This window comes from Athalia rosae, chromosome 7, assembly GCF_917208135.1.
Source record: "Athalia rosae chromosome 7, iyAthRosa1.1, whole genome shotgun sequence".
NCBI classification, from domain to species: Eukaryota; Metazoa; Arthropoda; class Insecta; order Hymenoptera; family Athaliidae; genus Athalia; species Athalia rosae.
Window position 1 is genome coordinate 4,564,003 of NC_064032.1, and position 19,548 is coordinate 4,583,550.

At 39.7% G+C, this 19,548-nt stretch overlaps 4 protein-coding genes and 1 long non-coding RNA gene across 8 annotated transcripts in view; 3 read left to right on the top strand and 2 right to left on the bottom strand.

Annotated features, from left to right (window-relative positions):
• Positions 1-1,845, top strand: part of LOC105693327 — a 46,671-nt gene extending 44,826 nt beyond the window's left edge. For both annotated transcript variants that reach the window (XM_048658938.1, XM_012413170.3), the window contains one exon: positions 24-1,845. In XM_048658938.1, coding sequence (XP_048514895.1) covers positions 24-863 — 840 coding nt within the window. In that variant the 3' untranslated portion in view covers positions 864-1,845. The remainder of the gene's footprint in view (positions 1-23) is intronic.
• A 333-nt stretch (positions 1,846-2,178) lies between these two features.
• On the bottom strand, positions 2,179-3,321 carry LOC105693316 (U1 small nuclear ribonucleoprotein C). The gene has a single exon (XM_012413159.3). It carries the CDS (start codon positions 2,960-2,962, stop codon positions 2,453-2,455), a length of 510 nt encoding a protein of 169 aa, XP_012268582.1. The 5' UTR covers positions 2,963-3,321; the 3' UTR covers positions 2,179-2,452.
• Positions 3,322-12,035: 8,714 nt separating this feature from the next.
• Positions 12,036-17,552, bottom strand: LOC125501668. 3 transcript variants are annotated; one of them, XR_007279280.1, is made up of 7 exons: positions 17,389-17,552; positions 16,553-16,685; positions 15,579-15,758; positions 14,695-14,849; positions 14,403-14,627; positions 13,297-13,407; positions 12,036-12,402 (listed from the first exon to the last, which is right to left on the bottom strand). It is a non-coding gene; the product is annotated as an uncharacterized LOC125501668 (long non-coding RNA). The 3 variants fall into 3 exon arrangements; XR_007279281.1 differs by lacking the exons at positions 12,036-12,402; positions 15,579-15,758 and adding an exon at positions 12,722-12,848; XR_007279282.1 differs by lacking the exons at positions 13,297-13,407; positions 15,579-15,758.
• On the top strand, positions 12,848-15,335 carry LOC105693694 (WD repeat-containing protein 46). Its single transcript, XM_012413785.3, has 5 exons — positions 12,848-13,974; positions 14,066-14,382; positions 14,446-14,770; positions 14,847-14,960; positions 15,170-15,335. Exons 1-5 carry the CDS (start codon positions 13,168-13,170, stop codon positions 15,278-15,280), a joined length of 1,674 nt encoding a protein of 557 aa, XP_012269208.2. The 5' UTR covers positions 12,848-13,167; the 3' UTR covers positions 15,281-15,335.
• LOC105693687 (choline transporter-like 2) lies at positions 15,997-19,349 on the top strand. Its single transcript, XM_012413773.3, has 7 exons — positions 15,997-16,187; positions 16,581-16,703; positions 16,768-17,275; positions 17,410-17,697; positions 17,791-18,243; positions 18,304-18,595; positions 18,676-19,349. Exons 1-7 carry the CDS (start codon positions 16,172-16,174, stop codon positions 18,967-18,969), a joined length of 1,974 nt encoding a protein of 657 aa, XP_012269196.2. The 5' UTR covers positions 15,997-16,171; the 3' UTR covers positions 18,970-19,349.
• The last annotated feature ends 199 nt before the right edge of the window (positions 19,350-19,548 follow it).

Consider the following 19,548-nt stretch of genomic DNA (forward strand, 5'->3'; position numbering starts at 1 on the left):
CACGTATTTTGGGGTTTTTTTAGGTGCCGAGAACCGTCAATCCTCCGTCGACCACATCGCGCTTGGACTTCAAGCGACTTTTGTTGCAGCAGAGTGTTAAGACGGGACCGACGAAACTTTCGGCCGCCGAGCAGCTGAAATTGTCGCGTCAGCAGAGCCAACAGCAGCAGTTGTATCCGCAGCATCAGCAGGTTCAGCAGTTGCATCAACAACACGCGGTGCTTCAAGGGCACCAAATAGCGCAGCCGGTTACGCCCGTTAAAGTATTGAGCCCCCGAGCGGCCTGGAGATTCCAGAGTCCGAGATCGGACGTTCTTTCGTCGACGATAATCGAGGACGCGGCGGCCGAGGAGAAGGCGATGAAACCGTCACCGGAAAATCCATCACCCATATCCAGATTGAACTCGAAACGCCAGTTGGATTTGTGCGGCGATCTGCGTCGCGACGAATGCAAAACCGGTCAGGATCAACCGAGCAATAAAACGTCGAAAAATTTTCAAACCGAAAGTTCGAACGTCAGCGATTCTTCGAGGCCTTCGATTCGTCAAAGTATTATCGGCAATTACTCCGAAACGGACGCCGCTAAAATTTCCGGGGATTCTTACGAGCCCTCGAACTCCGAACTTTACGGTCGGAGTGTTAATCGGGCGCTAACGTCCGCGGAGAACAGGAGAGCGAACAATCAGCTGGCTAGGGCGCAATTTCTGGCCAGTTTTCCCGCCACGTCTACCCCAAATTCCACGGTACAGAACAAGACTTTTTTCACAAGACATAATCGGGCGAGATCGGAATCTCCCCAACACAGTCTCAGTCAGAACGTAACGCGTAGCCCGAGCGCACCGACTCTGGAAACGGCGCTATGATTTGTTCGTTAGAATTTTTATTTCGAAAAAGGGTTGCAAGAGAAATTGTTTGTTTTTTTTTTTTGTTTTTTTTTTTTATTTTCAAAAACGAGTGATGCAGGCGTTTAATTGTATCGTCATTATAATTGATCGCGATAAGTAACTAATTTATTTTCCAATAATGTTATTATAATAATAATATATAAGATATTTATTATCAATCGAATCGACTTTGAAATTTTGTAAATAATACGGTGAAAAAGATATCCCCATGAATCACGAATATGAATGAATATATGGATAACAATAACACAATGAATCACACAGTTGATAGATTCTTGATATCTCGATCGTTCGCTAGTCTAGTCCCTTGGGTAGACGCGTGATTTTTAATTATGAATTTTGTTAAAATTGCTATTAAAAAAATCGTGGCATTGGTCCAAATGAAGATGAGATAAAAACCGAGATAATTTTACTTTCGGTACACAAGCGCAGCTGTAATGTTAACACGCATCCCGTCTACCCAGAATTAAAAAGTTGATTGAAACTTTGTAAATTATTTAAAGCTGCGGTGTGAAATAATAGATATAAATATACAACAGTAAGTTGGCTAACATCGATGCGACGATGATAATAATGAAGCTAGTTTTTATGATATAGGTTCCTGGGTAGTAAATATATATTAATATATTGAACGATATTTAAGCTGCTATTAAATTCGAGGTTGCCTTAAGTGAATCATGTATGAGAGCTTGTTAATCATTATTAGAAGAAAAGAATGGATAAAGGAAAAAGAAAAAAAAAAAAAAAAAAACCAAGTGAGTCTGCAGAAATAAAAAAGCTGAGGCTACAGACGCACAGCGACAGTACTCAGATACGATTATTATGTTATCATAGTATCGAAGGGACGTAATGATGATTAAGTTCCTTGTCGAACTGAGGCAGATAAATTTCTGTCTAGAATGTTCTCAGAATAATAAAGATGCGAATTTTATACATTGTATTTTAGTAGCGTGTTTTGAGCTATCTATCCATTTTTTCTTGTTTTGCTAGTTTATCATAGATATATACTTGCGTAGTTTTATATATCGATGACATATTTCAACTTTCTAGCAATTTATTCAACTTGTAATACAAGATAAATCAAAGACTTGATAAATGTAGAGATAAACTCAAGTCAAACTCACACTGATAATAATTCATCTTCGTATGATCGTGACCTAATTTGTATTACGTGCTATTTTTTTCTAGGCAATAGTACCCAACCGGCAAAATAAATATAATTCGACAAGGATTTTATATCTGGAAACAGAAGAGGTAAGAGATAAATATGTCATACAATATGAAAATTTATTTTTCATTCCTTTTGATAATACAATTGCTTTGCTGAAAAACTTTAATGTTATTTCTGAATAATAACTCATCCATGTTTGAACAAAAGGCTCAGGTTTCTTCGCAACATGACTTAAACTCTGGAAGTTAGAAAACAGACCTTGGAGTTGAGTGTGACTTTAAACCATCCAGCCTTTTAGCATTGCAGATGTTCAGGTATTGAAAACTGAGTAAACTTAATTTTTGGTGAGTCTTTGACCACTGTGGATTTTTCAAAGCTATGTCTTCATCTGCGGTGGTCCGCTCATCGTTGGTGGTGGCCCATTCATCGGCGGTCTCATCGGTCCCATTGGACCCATCGGTCCCATCATTGGCCCCATTGGCCCCATATGTCCCATCATCGGAGGCCTCATTCCCATCATTGGTCCCATTGGTCCGTGAGGACCCATCATCATCGGACCGCCAGGTCCCATAGGACCACCGTGCATTCCTGGAGGATGCATCATTCCCGGAGGGCCTTGAGGAGGAACTCCGGGTCTCGCGCCTAGACTTGGCGGTGGTGGAATCGCAGCTCCCTTGTTAGCGGCGAATGGATTCGATGCTATTTTACCAGCTTTGAATGCTGCAGTGGTGGCGTCGATCAAATGCTGGGCTTGTTCTTCCATCCATTTTTGGTAAAAATATTTCACATTGTCTTTGTGCTTGCGACCCTGACAATGTGTTTTTCTTACACTCGGCGAATCGTGGGTTAGGTATGTGTCACAGTAGTCGCAATAATACTTCGGCATTTTTGAGAGAATAGAGTCTAATCAACAAATGAGTCCATTCACGGATCTTGCACTTTTAGTACTTCAGTATAGAGATCACTGGTCGACAATTGAAAGATGTGGGCAATAACATAACGAACCTTCTCGAGAGAGGTTGGATAGGTTATACTTTCACTATTTATGCACCGTTTTCTCTATGATATCCTCAGCTGACTTTACTCGAGTGGTTGTCAACAGTTTTAATTCAGACAACCCAAGAACTTTTGCGGAGGTGTATTCTTATTGAGGCCTCAAAAACACGAATTAATTAAGTAAACTGTGTTGTGAATAAATTCCATCCACGTATCCCGTATGAGCGTCTAAAAAAATTCTGAAATTATCGATCCGAGCGCTACGAAAAAGAATTTTTGCGAACTATTTCCGTGATGCTCAGCTAAATTTTTTTTTTTATATACGGTAAAGAAGTTCGCGACAATTCCGTATGATGACACTCACGTCGGTAATTTTGAAGTTTTTATAGACGCTTATTTTTTCTCTGAAGACCCTGATCACTCCTGATGGCACCGAAATTAATTTCGGCATGCTTATCCTTTGAATATTTTCGTCAAAAATACGTATACATCGACTAAATTACGATAGGAATAAATCCCATCGAGATAGCTCTGGTTTTTCACTTTTTCAATCGACGATAATTCGAGCAATTTTATAAATAAAATTATTTGGCTCGCAGATTTGTATTTCTGAGATCCAAATACATAAGAATACCATATCAGGATCAAGAGGGAGAATTCTAGAATTTTATTCCTAATTTTGAGAGAAAATCTAAGGCTATAGGCTTGGTGTTTTTTTGAGGAAAATTATACAGTATTGACAGAAATAATATCAGGCCACTTCATCTATGTATTCTGATCTGGAAAACACGGATCCATCGGGTGTATTAAGCTAGGCTTGATATTTTCTGAGATAACTTAATTTTTCCGCAGCTGCGTTTCAAGTTTATCGTGCATACCTCACCTCTGTTCGTTTTTTTTTCAAGAGACAAACGTGCGAGCTGTGAAGCAGTCTGGCCTCTTATCGGAAAAAGCGAGACGGTCCTCGGAACATCTACGAAGTCTATCATTACATGTACAGTAGAGATGATTTGTATAAATGAGTTAGGCGTTATTTTTTTGAAAACTATCAGATTATAGATAATAATTATTGAATAATGATGATGTTAATTTCATAAAAGTATGGTTTAAGCTATTGATAATATAAAGATTATATTAGGAATATGATCATGCCGTATGTATTTGAATTTGAACATGTAAACTATCGAGTTGCTTGTTGGATAATTGTGAATCAAAATTAGAGTTTTCTAAGCACACTACTTTAAGTTAAAAATTTTGTAACTAAGTGAATGTATCTATTGAGATGAAGCCATGACATGCTTCAAAATGTCCCATCATGAACATTCGAACGTTTATTCATCAATAAACCTGAACTACTAACAATAGAAAATTGTTAATTTAATATCCATCACGAACCTCCACATCGAATTCACCAAATTATTATGAAACATCTGGTTACTTAAAGACATCGTCTCGTGCATGACTATGTCTTCAATCCTTCAACCATGCTTCGATACAAACCAGAAGTGATAATGCAGAGCTCTAGAATGTCGGCCCTGAAAATTGAAAGTTTGCCGAAAAGTGGAGATTTGTATCAGGAGAACAGGAAACCCGAGGAGGTGGTCCGAAACTTGGTGCCTCATCATGTGCGTGCATTCAATCCTTCATGATTATTTCTAGTCTGATAGAAAGAGCGACCAATTCTTTGCGGGACTAACTATATGCCTGCCTGTGTATTTTTTTATTCAATAAATCGTAGACAAAAGAGAAAAAGAATAATTTCTAGCTTTAGAACAGCGTTTCCGAAGTTTACAATTTAAGCCAAAAATTTTTCGAGTATCAGCAGAACAGAAAAACCGAGAAGGTATTCCGGAAGTTAGAATTTAGGCCGAAAAAATTTTTAGGTATCAGGAGAACAGAAAAACCGAGGAGGTATTTGAAAATTTAGAATTTTTGCCGAAAAATTTTCTGGGTATCAGGAGAACAGAAATACCGAGGAGGTATTCCGAGACCTGGTGCCTCATCATGTGCATGCGGTCCACCCTGTTTCTTTATTCCTAGTATGAAAGAGAGAGCAACTGATGCATTGCAGGACTGACTGCATGCATGCCTGTGTCTTTGATCGTTCAATCATGCTGTCAACCGGAAATGATAATGCAGAGCTCTAGAATACCGGCCCTGAAGATTGAAAGTTTGCCAAACAGTGGAGATTTGTATCAGGAGAACAGGAAACTCGAGGAGGTGGTCCGAAACTTGGTGCCTCATCATGTGCATGCATTCAATCCTTCATGATTATTTCTAGTCTGATAGAAAGAGCGACCAATTCTTTGCGGGACTAACTATATGCCTGCCTGTGTATTTTTTCATTCAATAAATCGTAGATGAAAGAGAAGAAGAATAATTTCTAGCTTCAGAACAGCGTTTCCGAATTTCACAATTAAAGCCGAAAATTTTCCGAGTATCAGGAGAACAGAAAAACCGAGGAGGTATTCCGGAAGTTAGAATTTAGGACGGAAAATTTTTCAGGTATCAGGAGAACAGAAAAACCGAGGAGGTATTCCGGAAGTTAGAATTTAGGACGGAAAATTTTTCAGGTATCAGGAAAACAGAAAAACCGAGGAGGTTTTTCAAAATTTAGAATTTTCGCCGAGAAATTTTCTGGGTATCAGGAGAACAGAAACACCGAGGAGGTACTCCGAGACCTGGTGCCTCATCATGTGCATGCGGTCCACCCTGTTTCTTTATTTCTAGTATGAAAGAGAGAGCAACTGATGCATCGCAGGACTGACTGCATGCATGCCTGTGTCTTTGATCGTTCAATCATGCTGTCAACCGGAAGTGATAATGCAGAGCTCTAGAATACCGGCCCTGAAAATTGAAAGTTTGCCGAAAAGTGGATATTTGTATCAGGAGAACAGGAAACCCGAGGAGGTGGTCCGAAACTTGGTGCCTCATCATGTGCATGCATTCAATCCTTCATGATTATTTCTAGTCTGATAGAAAGAGCGACCAATTCTTCGCGGGACTAACTATATGCCTGCCTGTGTATTTTTTTATTCAATAAATCGTAGATAAGAGAGAAAAAGAATAATTTCTAGCTTTAGATCAGCGTTTCCGAAGTTCACAATTCAAGCCAAAAATTTTTCGAGCATCAGGAAAACAGAAAAACCGAGGAGGTATTCCGGAAGTTAGAATTTAGGCCGAAAAAATTTTTACGTATCAGGAGAACAGAAAAACCGAGAAGGTATTTTGAAATTTAGAATTTTTGCCGAAAAATTTTCTGGGTATCAGGAGAACAGAAATACCGAGAAGGTATTCCGAGACCTGGTGCCTCATCATGTGCATGCGGTCCACCCTGTTTCTTTATTCCTAGTATGAAAGAGAGAGCAACTGATGCATTGCAGGACTGACTGCATGCATGCCTGTGTCTTTGATCGTTCAATCATGCTGTCAACCGGAAGTGATAATGCAGAGCTCTAGAATACCGGCCCTGAAAATTGAAAGTTTGCCGAAAAGTGGAGATTTGTATCAGGAGAACAGGAAACCCGAGGAGGTGGTCCGAAACTTGGTGCCTCATCATGTGCATGCATTCAATCCTTCATGATTATTTCTAGTCTGATAGAAAGAGCGACCAATTCTTCGCGGGACTAACTATATGCCTGCCTGTGTATTTTTTCATTCAATAAATCGTAGATAAAAGAGAAGAAGAATAATTTCTAGCTTCAGAACAGCGTTTCCGAATTTCACAATTTAGGCCGAAAATTTTTCGAGCATCAGGAAAACAGAAAAACCGAGGAGGTATTCCGGAAGTTAGAATTTAGGCCGAAAAAATTTTTACGTATCAGGAGAACAGAAAAACCGAGAAGGTATTTTGAAATTTAGAATTTTTGCCGAAAAATTTTCTGGGTATCAGGAGAACAGAAATACCGAGAAGGTATTCCGAGACCTGGTGCCTCATCATGTGCATGCGGTCCACCCTGTTTCTTTATTCCTAGTATGAAAGAGAGAGCAACTGATGCATTGCAGGACTGACTGCATGCATGCCTGTGTCTTTGATCGTTCAGTCATGCTGTCAACCGGAAGTGATAATGCAGAGCTCTAGAATACCGGCCCTGAAAATTGAAAGTTTGCCGAAAAGTGGAGATTTGTATCAGGAGAACAGGAAACCCGAGGAGGTGGTCCGAAACTTGGTGCCTCATCATGTGCATGCATTCAATCCTTCATGATTATTTCTAGTCTGATAGAAAGAGTGACCAATTCTTCGCGGGACTAACTATATGCCTGCCTGTGTATTTTTTTATTCAATAAATCGTAGATAAAAGAGAAAAAGAATAATTTCTAGCTTCAGAACAGCGTTTCTGAAGTTTACAATTCAAGCCAAAAATTTTTCGAGTATCAGGAGAACAGAAAAACCGAGGAGGTATTTCAAAATTTAGAATTTTCACCGAAAAATTTTCTGGGTATCAGGAGAACAGAAATACCGAGGAGGTATTCCGAGACCTGGTGCCTCATCATGTGCATGCGGTCTACCCTGTTTCTTTATTCCTAGTATGAAAGAGAGAGCAACTGATGCATTGCAGGACTGACTGCATGCATGCCTGTGTCTTTGATCGTTCAATCATGCTGTCAACCGGAAGTGATAATGCAGAGCTCTAGAATACCGGCCCTGAAAATTGAAAGTTTGCCGAAAAGTGGAGATTTGTATCAGGAGAACAGGAAACCCGAGGAGGTGGTCCGAAACTTGGTGCCTCATCATGTGCATGCATTCAATCCTTCATGATTATTTCTAGTCTGATAGAAAGAGCGACCAATTCTTCGCGGGACTAACTATATGCCTGCCTGTGTATTTTTTTATTCAATAAATCGTAGATAAGAGAGAAAAAGAATAATTTCTAGCTTTAGATCAGCGTTTCCGAAGTTCACAATTCAAGCCAAAAATTTTTCGAGCATCAGGAAAACAGAAAAACCGAGGAGGTATTCCGGAAGTTAGAATTTAGGCCGAAAAAATTTTTACGTATCAGGAGAACAGAAAAACCGAGAAGGTATTTTGAAATTTAGAATTTTTGCCGAAAAATTTTCTGGGTATCAGGAGAACAGAAATACCGAGAAGGTATTCCGAGACCTGGTGCCTCATCATGTGCATGCGGTCCACCCTGTTTCTTTATTCCTAGTATGAAAGAGAGAGCAACTGATGCATTGCAGGACTGACTGCATGCATGCCTGTGTCTTTGATCGTTCAATCATGCTGTCAACCGGAAGTGATAATGCAGAGCTCTAGAATACCGGCCCTGAAAATTGAAAGTTTGCCGAAAAGTGGAGATTTGTATCAGGAGAACAGGAAACCCGAGGAGGTGGTCCGAAACTTGGTGCCTCATCATGTGCATGCATTCAATCCTTCATGATTATTTCTAGTCTGATAGAAAGAGCGACCAATTCTTCGCGGGACTAACTATATGCCTGCCTGTGTATTTTTTCATTCAATAAATCGTAGATAAAAGAGAAGAAGAATAATTTCTAGCTTCAGAACAGCGTTTCCGAATTTCACAATTTAGGCCGAAAATTTTCCGAGTATCAGGAGAACAGAAAAACCGAGGATGTATTCCGGAAGTTAGAATTTAGGACGGAAAATTTTTCAGGTATCAGGAGAACAGAAAAACCGAGGAGGTATTTCAAAATTTAGAATTTTCGCCGAGAAATTTTCTGGGTATCAGGAGAACAGAAATACCGAGGAGGTATTCCGAGACCTGGTGCCTCATCATGTGCATGCGGTCCATCCTGTTTCTTTATTCCTAGTATGAAAGAGAGAGCGACTGATGCATTGCAGGACTGACTGCATGCATGCCTGTGTCTTTGATCGTTCAATCATGCTGTCAACCGGAAGTGATAATGCAGAGCTCTAGAATACCGGCCCTGAAAATTGAAAGTTTGCCGAAAAGTGGAGATTTGTATCAGGAGAACAGGAAACCCGAGGAAGTGGTCCGAAACTTGGTGCCTCATCATGTGCATGCATTCAATCCTTCATGATTATTTCCAGTCTGATAGAAAGAGCGACCAATTCTTCGCGGGACTAACTATATGCCTGCCTGTGTATTTTTTTATTCAATTAATCGTAGATAAGAGAGAAAAAGAATAATTTCTAGCTTCAGAACAGCTTTTCCGAAGTTCACAATTTAAGCCAAAAATTTTTCGAGTATCAGGAGAACAGAAAAACCGAGGAGGTATTTCAAAATTTAGAATTTTCGCCGAAAAATTTTTTGGGTATCAGGAGAACAGAAATACCGAGGAGGTATTTCAAAATTCAGAATTTTCGCCGAAAAATTTTTTGGGTATCAGGAGAACAGAAATACCGAGGAGGTATTCCGAGACCTGGTGCCTTATCATGTGCATGCGGTCCACCCTGTTTCTTTATTCCTAGTATGAAAGAGAGAGCAACTGATGCATTGCAGGACTGACTGCATGCATGCCTGTGTCTTTGATCGTTCAATCATGCTGTCAACCGGAAGTGATAATGCAGAGCTCTAAAATACCGGCCCTGAAGATTGAAAGTTTGCCGAAAAGTGGAGATTTGTATCAGGAGAACAGGAAACTCGAGGAGGTGGTCCGAAACTTGGTGCCTCATCATGTGCATGCATTCAATCCTTCATGATTATTTCCAGTCTGATAGAAAGAGCGACCAATTCTTCGCGGGACTAACTATATGCCTGCCTGTGTATTTTTTTATTCAATAAATCGTAGATAAAAGAGAAAAAGAATAATTTTTAGCTTCAGAACAGCGTTTCTGAAGTTTACAATTCAAGCCAAAAATTTTTCGAGTATCAGGAGAACAGAAAAACCGAGGAGGTATTTCAAAATTTAGAATTTTCGCCGAAAAATTTTTTGGGTATCAGGAGAACAGAAATACCGAGGAGGTATTCCGAGACCTGGTGCCTCATCATGTGCATGCGGTCTACCCTGTTTCTTTATTCCTAGTATGAAAGAGAGAGCAACTGATGCATTGCAGGACTGACTGCATGCATGCCTGTGTCTTTGATCGTTCAGTCATGCTGTCAACCGGAAGTGATAATGCAGAGCTCTAGAATACCGGCCCTGAAAATTGAAAGTTTGCCGAAAAGTGGAGATTTGTATCAGGAGAACAGGAAACCCGAGGAGGTGGTCCGAAACTTGGTGCCTCATCATGTGCATGCATTCAATCCTTCATGATTATTTCTAGTCTGATAGAAAGAGCGACCAATTCTTCGCGGGACTAACTATATGCCTGCCTGTGTATTTTTTTATTCAATAAATCGTAGATAAAAGAGAAAAAGAATAATTTCTAGCTTCAGAACAGCGTTTCTGAAGTTTACAATTCAAGCCAAAAATTTTTCGAGTATCAGGAGAACAGAAAAACCGAGGAGGTATTTCAAAATTTAGAATTTTCGCCGAAAAATTTTCTGGGTATCAGGAGAACAGAAATACCGAGGAGGTATTCCGAGACCTGGTGCCTCATCATGTGCATGCGGTCTACCCTGTTTCTTTATTCCTGGTATGAAAGAAAGAGCAACTGATGCATTGCAGGACTGACTGCATGCATGCCTGTGTCTTTGATCGTTCAATCATGCTGTCAACCGGAAGTGATAATGCAGAGCTCTAGAATACCGGCCCTGAATATTGAAAGTTTGCCGAAAAGTGGAGATTTGTATCAGGAGAACAGGAAACCCGAGGAGGTGGTCCGAAACTTGGTGCCTCATCATGTGCATGCATTCAATCCTTCATGATCATTTCTAATCTGATAGAACGAGTGACCAATTCTTCGCAGGACTAACTATATGCCTGCCTGTGTATTTGTTTATTCAATAAATCGTAGATAAAAGAGAAAAAGAATAATTTCTAGCTTTAGATCAGCGTTTCCGAAGTTCACAATTCAAGCCAAAAATTTTTTGAGTATCAGGAAAACAGAAAAACCGAGGAGGTATTCCGAAAGTTAGAATTTAGGCCAAAAAAATTTTTAGGTATCAGGAGAACAGAAAAACCGAGGAGGTATTTCAAAATTTAGAATTTTCGCCGAGAAATTTTCTGGGTATCAGGAGAACAGAAACACCGAGGAGGTATTCCGAGACCTGGTGCCTCATCATGTGCATGCGGTCCATCCTGTTTCTTTATTCCTAGTATGAAAGAGAGAGCAACTGATGCATTGCAGGACTGACTGCATGCATGCCTGTGTCTTTGATCGTTCAATCATGCTGTCAACCGGAAGTGATAATGCAGAGCTCTAGAATACCGGCCCTGAAGATTGAAAGTTTGCTGAAAAGTGGAGATCTGTATCAGGAGAACAGGAAACCCGAGGAGGTGGTCCGAAACTTGATGCCTCATCATGTGCATGCATTCAATCCTTCATGATTATTTCTAGTCTGATAGAAAGAGCGACCAATTCTTCGCGGGACTAACTATATGCCTGCCTGTGTATTTTTTTATTTAATAAATTGTAGATAAAAGAGAAAAAGAATAATTTCTAGCTTCAGAACAGCGTTTCCGAAGTTCACAATTTAAGCCAAAAATTTTTTGAGTATCAGGAGAACAGAAAAACCGAGGAGGTATTTCAAAATTTAGAATTTTCGCCGAAAAATTTTCTGGGTATCAGGAGAACAGAAATACCGAGGAGGTATTTCAAAATTCAGAATTTTCGCCGAAAAATTTTCTGGGTATCAGGAGAACAGAAATACCGAGGAGGTATTCCGAGACCTGGTGCCTCATCATGTGCATGCGGTCCACCCTGTTTCTTTATTCCTAGTATGAAAGAGAGAGCAACTGATGCATTGCAGGACTGACTGCATGCATGCCTGTGTCTCCAATCATTCAATCACGCTCTGATACAAACCGGCACTGATCACGTTGAGCCGAAGAATACCGCTTCAAATATCTCAGTTTAGGCCAAAAATGGATTTTTGTATTGGGAGTACAGCATATGCGAGGAGGCGTGTCGTGTTCAATCAATGAGAATCAAGACATCAAGTTGACAATCAGTTTTTATTAATCGATAGGTTTTGCAGGATAAATCTTTTCATCACTTAACTATATACGTTTTGATATCATCCAGAAGATAAATGTTCATCCTAATATCGCGGTATTACTCAAGTTATTTCAATTACTACAAGACATGAGGACATATCCATTCGTTCATACCCCAATCATCTCAAGTATTCATCCCAAATGCGTGTCTGGTAATAAATTTTCGTATTGAAAACTAGCCGACGTAAATATGCTATGTATTGAACGTAAAGATTTTCATGTCGGTGAATTCGTCTCTGGCACTGGTTCTCCTCTGCGAATCCGTGCAACTGCTGACTTAGTGGAACGTCAGAACTCCTGGGTCTGCTGGAAAAAAAGAATATTGCAATGAGTATCGGTTTCAGCTGATTTGCACAATGTATTCGTGGTTTTCGCGGGAAATTACTGGAGGGAACATTTGTACAATTAATTCACAGTAGATTGTATTTATATTTTCATGAGGATACCATATCATATACTTGGATCTTCGCAATACAAATCTGAAAGCAAAACTAATCCCGTCTATAAAATCGAATAAGTCATCTTCAATTTATCGCTTTCGAAAGTGTAAATATCAGAATATCTCGATTGGATTAATTTATTTTTAACTTGAATTTTTATTTACTCATCGGGTAAACAAGTTATCGACGAATGTTTTCGTTGGTAGTTTATCAAAAGTGCATCTGATAGCGCTAGAGCGCAACGCCAAATTTCCAGATGCTCAGCTGTTTCACTTAGAGATGACCATAAATGTGATGCGGGATCGCATGTAACTAACAAGCGTTGCACAATTAATTAATAAATAAAATTTTCATCAATTTAAAAAATATTATTCACCTTCTTTCATATGTATTCTAACTTCAGAATCATGAAACCGTCAGGGAAATTAAGCTATGAAAAAATACCACCGAGAAATTCTGTTCCTTTGAATCATTCAGACCTAGCCTCTGATGCAAAAAATATACTCGTGTCATACTGTCTAATGTGGCAATTCGAAAGTGGAGTAGTCGCCGTCAGTAAAGCACGTGGGTTTATCTGATGTTTAGTTACAAATTCTCGCATTAAACGTGTTGTTCCAACCAACATTTTAAAATGCCTAATACTGCAAAGGCAATTATGAATCCCGAAGAAATCGTAACATTAGTAGACATTAAAAAGCCAAAATGGGGTCGCAGACAACATGATGAGAAATCGTCAAGGTTAGAAAGAAAAATTAAATACCCTGGAAAGGCCCCGATTCCCAAAGAGAAGTTAGCAAAATACAATCGTGGACCAGGAATTAATTTGAAGCCTACTCGAACTGGTGTTCGCACAAAGATCCATAGAATTCGTCTGAAAAAGAAAGAACGAGCTATAAAATACTCTACAGAACAATCGGCTCGCAGTGAATTGCTTCTTACGGAAGCTCCTGGTTTTTTGGAACCAGATATTGGGGAGACGACTACTCAGTTTACGCAAAGGCAGATTGCAGACAATGTTGACATTACTAGCGCAGCCAAACACTTCAATTTAGACTTGAATTTTGGCCCTTACCATCTACGATACTCAAGGAATGGTCGCCACTTGCTCTTAGGTGGGAAACTTGGTCATGTTGCTGCTTTTGATTGGATTACTAAAAAATTAGCTTGTGAACTGAATGTCATGGAATCTGTCCATGACGTAGCTTGGCTCCATGTCGAAACCATGTTCGCAGTTGCCCAGAAAGAATGGGTCTATATATATGACCACCAGGGGATCGAACTACATTGCCTTAAAAATATGAACAGCGTTACTCGTCTGGAATTTTTGCCGTATCATTTTCTACTAGCCAGTGCATCTAAACAGGGCTACTTGACCTGGCTGGATGTGTCAATAGGCAAAATAATATCAAAGTTCAATACCAAACTAGGCAATTTGTCTGTAAGTTAATCTTTGGTAAAGTAATATCAATAGCACCCTATAATTTCCTGTCCACGAGATATAATGTGAAAAATGCTGCTTTACTCTTCAGGTCATGACTCAAAATCCCAGCAATGCGCTTTTATGCATCGGACATGCGAAAGGTGTAGTATCGATGTGGTCACCGAATAGTCAAGAGCCAGTTGCTAAGATGCTGTGTCACAAACAGGCAGTCTCGGCCTGTACAATTCATCCCAATGGTACCTACATGGCAACGAGTTGCCCAGATCGGAGTATCAAAGTGTGGGATGTACGCCAGTTGTCCGGGCCCTTGCACAATTTGATTGTATCGTCCCCGGCTCAAGAATTATCGTACAGCCAGAAAGGATTGCTGGCCGTTGCAACAGGCAACGTAGTAGAGGTTTATAGGTAAATAACACTCAGCTCACATCAAAACAAAACAACTGCAATATACAGCCATTTTCATCATAGGGACTTCCAAGAGAGTAAAAAGGCATATTTGCGCCACCGTAGTTCCTGGCCGGTGACAAGCCAACAGTTTTGCCCGTACGAAGATATATTAGGAATCGCAACAGCCAAAGGATTCCAGTCCTTACTTATTCCTGGCAGTGCTGAGGCAAACTTTGACGCCCTCGAGAATAATCCGTTTCAAACTAAAAATCAAAGACGCGAGGCCGAAGTCAAAGCACTTTTGGAAAAGATTCAGCCTGAGTTTATTACCCTCAATCCATCTGCAGTTGCTGAAGTTGATCTACCCACTATGAAGGACAAGTTTGAAGCGAAGAAAAAACTTCTTGTATGCAATTTAACGATTGTCTTCTGTCTCAGTTGAATGCGTAAGATTTTTCTGATTGATTATCGTCATTTTTCAGCACCTGAAACCAAAAAAGATTGACTTTGAACCTCGTAAAACGAAAGCCAAAGGAAAGGGGGGAACTGCAAAAATAATCAAGACGAAAAAGATATTGAACGATCTGAGTCGCAGGGTAGGTAGAATAATTTTAGGATCCTGCACAACAATTATCTGTCCTCATTCGTTATCTAATATTTACGATTTTGATTTAATGGGATTTAGATAAAGTTAATCAGTAACGCTTGTTCCGTGCGTCATACGTGCTCTGAGAAATCCCATGATAAATCAGGAGTACGAACAAAGCTGGCGCTATTTAAAATAAGCATGTGTTTTTATCTTCAGGAAACCGTCAAGCTGATGCAGGAAGATCAATCACCCCGAAATACGGAGAAAAAATCGTTACAAGGAAGAACCGGTGGTGTTCTGGATAGATTTTTGCCCAAAACGAAATAATAAATACTTACATAGGCAATCTGTAAACCTCTAATAAACCTATCTTTCTATTAAAGCAAAGCGTTTATTCACCTGTGATTTTTCTGACCCGTTTCGTGCCACCGCAAATTTCTGTGAATCACGTATAACGCAACGATACGTTATCAGCAGATTGAAAATATTTTCCAATAATCAATTTGTATCGAATTATCAATGGGTATTTCTGCTTCCTGATCTTCAGAATGATTTTCGCGATAACATCCTGAGCACTTTGTTGTCGAACTTGTGATATCTGATTGGTTATATTTTTGGTTATTACCTTCCTTATCAGTCCGATAATTTTAAAACGTAATTTCCAAACCAAAATTAAATTTTGGATTCCTGGCAATTTGAAATTTTTTTTTTTCAACGACAGGAAACCACAAAGCTGTATCGCAGGGAATTCTGATGATGCGAACAGACAAGAATCATCGTATCGAGTTACTCATGAACTCGATGTCTGAAATATCACATACGTCTTCTTAAATTACATTCATAAAAATCCTTCGCGTTTACTTTTGACATTCAATTCGTTTTTTTCTTTTTACCGATTAGTTCCCTTGATTAATAAAATAATTTTTTATTGATAACATTAACAACTTCCTCCGACTGTGAGTTCATTGTTAATCCCATCTTATCAAACGAATTTGTTATCAGTATAGTCAACCATGTTGGGAATTCTTAACGCTCGTTTACCGTTCATTCGTAGTGGGAACTGGTGGAGGAAGCTAACTATAGCTGACGTGAGGCAAAATAATGAAAGCCTGAATATAGTTTGAAAGCGTCTGTGTAAAGAAGCAGTTCCGCAGACTTTACCGCAACTGCATAAAGCCTCAGTGTAAACACATTTATACATAAGAAATCCAACGTGAAATGGATGACAAGCATGGTGAGTTTAGTTTTTATTGCGTTACTGGTCTCTACCGATTACTGACGCACGATGAATCATGTGACAGGTTGTATGAAATTTCAGCGCGCACGGTATTGTTAACTTGTAATTAAAAATATGACGTTAAAAATGGAGATTTCTTCTCCAGAAGTACGGCGACGATTTCAAATTAAAAGTCATTGTTGTTCGGGACACCGAGAAGCTACTGTTTGAAGTTTGTAATTAAAGTTTTTCTCACGATTCGAACGCTCAAAAAAATTCCGTGAGGAATGTCGTTCGTCAGTCTGTGATCCTTTGTTGTTCGAAAGTTATAAAATAAACTTCTAACAAGTTAGCGGAGGTTCGTGTTGCGGATAATTACTTACTTATAAACGTGAAAACGCTCAAATTCAGGCCCAAAATTGGAATACGATCCACATTGGAAAGGACCTCGAAGAAATCGATCATGCACGGACTGGCTTTGTCTGATTATTTTCCTGGCCTTCGTGGGCGGGTGGGCTGGAATTGGATATTACGGTGAGAAATTTTCAACTAAATAAATTCAAATGACACTGAACACACAATTGTTCACGAATTACAGTATTCACTTTCGGAGATGTTAATGTTTTGCTGGTTCCTACGGATACCGAAGGACGGAAATGCGGAGTTGATTCGGACGTAGCGGGAAAACCTTATCTCGTATTTTTTGATCTAACAAAATGCGCGGCTCTCTCCGCAGCGACAAACGGATGCGACACTCCGCAAGTATGTGTAGCCGAATGTCCGAACACAGATTTTGTCTGGGACGTATCGTCGTTGACTCAAGATTTGGAAACATTGAGATCATCAATGTTGTGCAAAATTGAAATCGATGTTAGCCGGTCGACGCGCGAACAGCTACAAACATACGTTGAAAATAATGTGTGCGCTCGATGGTATCTCAGGAGCAGAAATCTCGCCCGCCGTTGTATTCCTGTTACAATTCCCGAAATTTACGTAAACTACACCATGACCGTATCCGAACTGGATTCGGCCTCGCAATACGTTAAGCTCTTGGTAGAGGCGGAAGAAATTCTACGAAATGTTTACGACGACTTTATAAAAACCAGGTTTGAAATTATTCTACATAAACTGCTAATCCCAACTAGTTTAATGCTATCTTTTTTTTTTATTTGGTATCAATCATTCGCCTGACAATTATTAATTTTCCATATCTTCTTACCTCTGATTTTTTCAACAATAGGTGGACCATTGCAGCGATTCTGGGCTGCAGTGCGGTGATTTCTCTGATCTACATATTACTGATGCGTTGGATAGCTACTCCCGTAGTTTTCGTATCGATCATTGGGATCTGCGTACTTCTCGGATATTCCACATATCGTCTCTTTTTACTCTACAGAGTAAACTATGCAACCGGTTGGCTGGTCATGACCATAATATGCGGCGTACTGCTGGCTATAATACTGCTGGTAACAATTTTCCTGCGTTCCAGAATCCGACTGGCTTGCCAGCTGATCGGAGAGGCGAGCAAGTGAGTTCGATTCAATAGTGGAAAAGTAAATTCGCTCGAGCAAACTCTTCCCACAATATTGAACATGCTGTTATTGATCTGATCATTTTACAGGGCCGTCCTCAGCACGACGTCGACTCTTCTGTTCCCGATAGTCCCTTGGGTGCTCCAACTTTCAGTTATGGTCTACACCCTACTAGTTGCAGTTTACGTGCTGACGATAAGAGTGCCATTTTACACGGTAAATCTCGGCGGTAACTGCGCGTGTCCTGCAACATTGAATTACACGGATGGAGAATCTTGTGATCCGGATATATTCAATTCGAGTTGCACGGAAAATGGTGGTTTTTGTATATCGGGTGGATGCTACTTGAATCGCACATCCAGCCCAAGTTTCATTAATTATATTCACACTTACAACATCGTCGGACTAATTTGGCTGATTTTCTTCGCCTCTGCCTTCGGAGAAATGGTACTAGCTGGGACTTTCTCTGCTTGGTATTGGACGTTTAGAAAGTCCGACGTCCCTTTTTTCACATTGACCGTTAGCGTTTGGAGAACGATAAGGTAAGGTTTTTCAAATCACGGTCTGTCGTTTCCCATATTTCATGACGTACCTTATTTCAGGTACCATTTGGGAACTCTGGCCTTCGGATCATTGATTATAACAATATGTCGCATCATACGAGGAATATTGGAATGGATCGACGAGAAACTAAAATCGTACGACAATGAATTGGTAACATTTTTAATGAAGTGTATGAAATGTTGCTTCTGGGCGTTGGAAAAGTTCCTAAAGTTCATCAACAGAAATGCGTACATAATGTGTGCAATTCACGGAAAAGGTTTTTGCAGTTCTGCTAGAAACGCATTTAATCTGTTAATGAGAAATCTTCTGAGAGTCTTCGTACTAGACAAGGTGAATAGTTCTCTATCCAAAATTCAATGATAACTAATAATTCAAGTTAACTATTTCTGATCCGAGAATCTCACCCACAGATCACAGACTGGCTGCTCTTCCTGGGAAAATTATTAATCATGGCTGGCGCAGCTTGGGGGACTTGGTGGTACACAACGACTCACTTGACTGATATACATTATTGGCTAGTTCCAGTTGTCCTTGTAGCGATAGGATCCTATTTCCTAGCATCGGTATTCTTCGGCGTCTATTCCGCAGCAATTGACACATTATTCCTTTGTTTCCTGGAAGATTGTGAAAGAAACGACGGATCGGCATCCAAGCCGTACTACATGAGCAAAAGTCTCATGAAGATCTTACGCAAATCTAATTAAATTTGATTTAATTAGACAAGAAAAAAAAATAGGAAACTATTCCACGCAGTTGTAAACTACACATGAGAGAGCGTTTTGATGTGACGCGAAAAAAAAAACATCCAAGATCTACTGAATTCACACACAATTATTCAGAACAAAGTAATAACTTATAACGACAGATTGTTCCTATGAGTATGAATGAAAATAATTTATCTGTCGCTAAATTGAGATGCGTTTTTACCTAACAAAAAATAAGCCGCCACGGGTCAGTTTACCTCAAGAGTTGATACAACGAATTATTTTTGACAACGCATGTGTGTACAGTATATCGAATCGTTGCTATATATATTATATGTTATTAAATAATTTATGAATAAATTAATGGATCTACTTTTCTACATTTTGGTTATCAATCTACGCCGTACATACCCATTTAAATATCCCTGTAGATTCACCCGCACAACTTTTAATCACTCTTAGCTTTGCCAAAAACACACCTGTCACCCGATCGGACATTACCATGACATAACCTGACCGAACCACTTCACCCACCGGCGACGGCCGTGCCACTGAGGCACTGACCTACATTTCGCAATA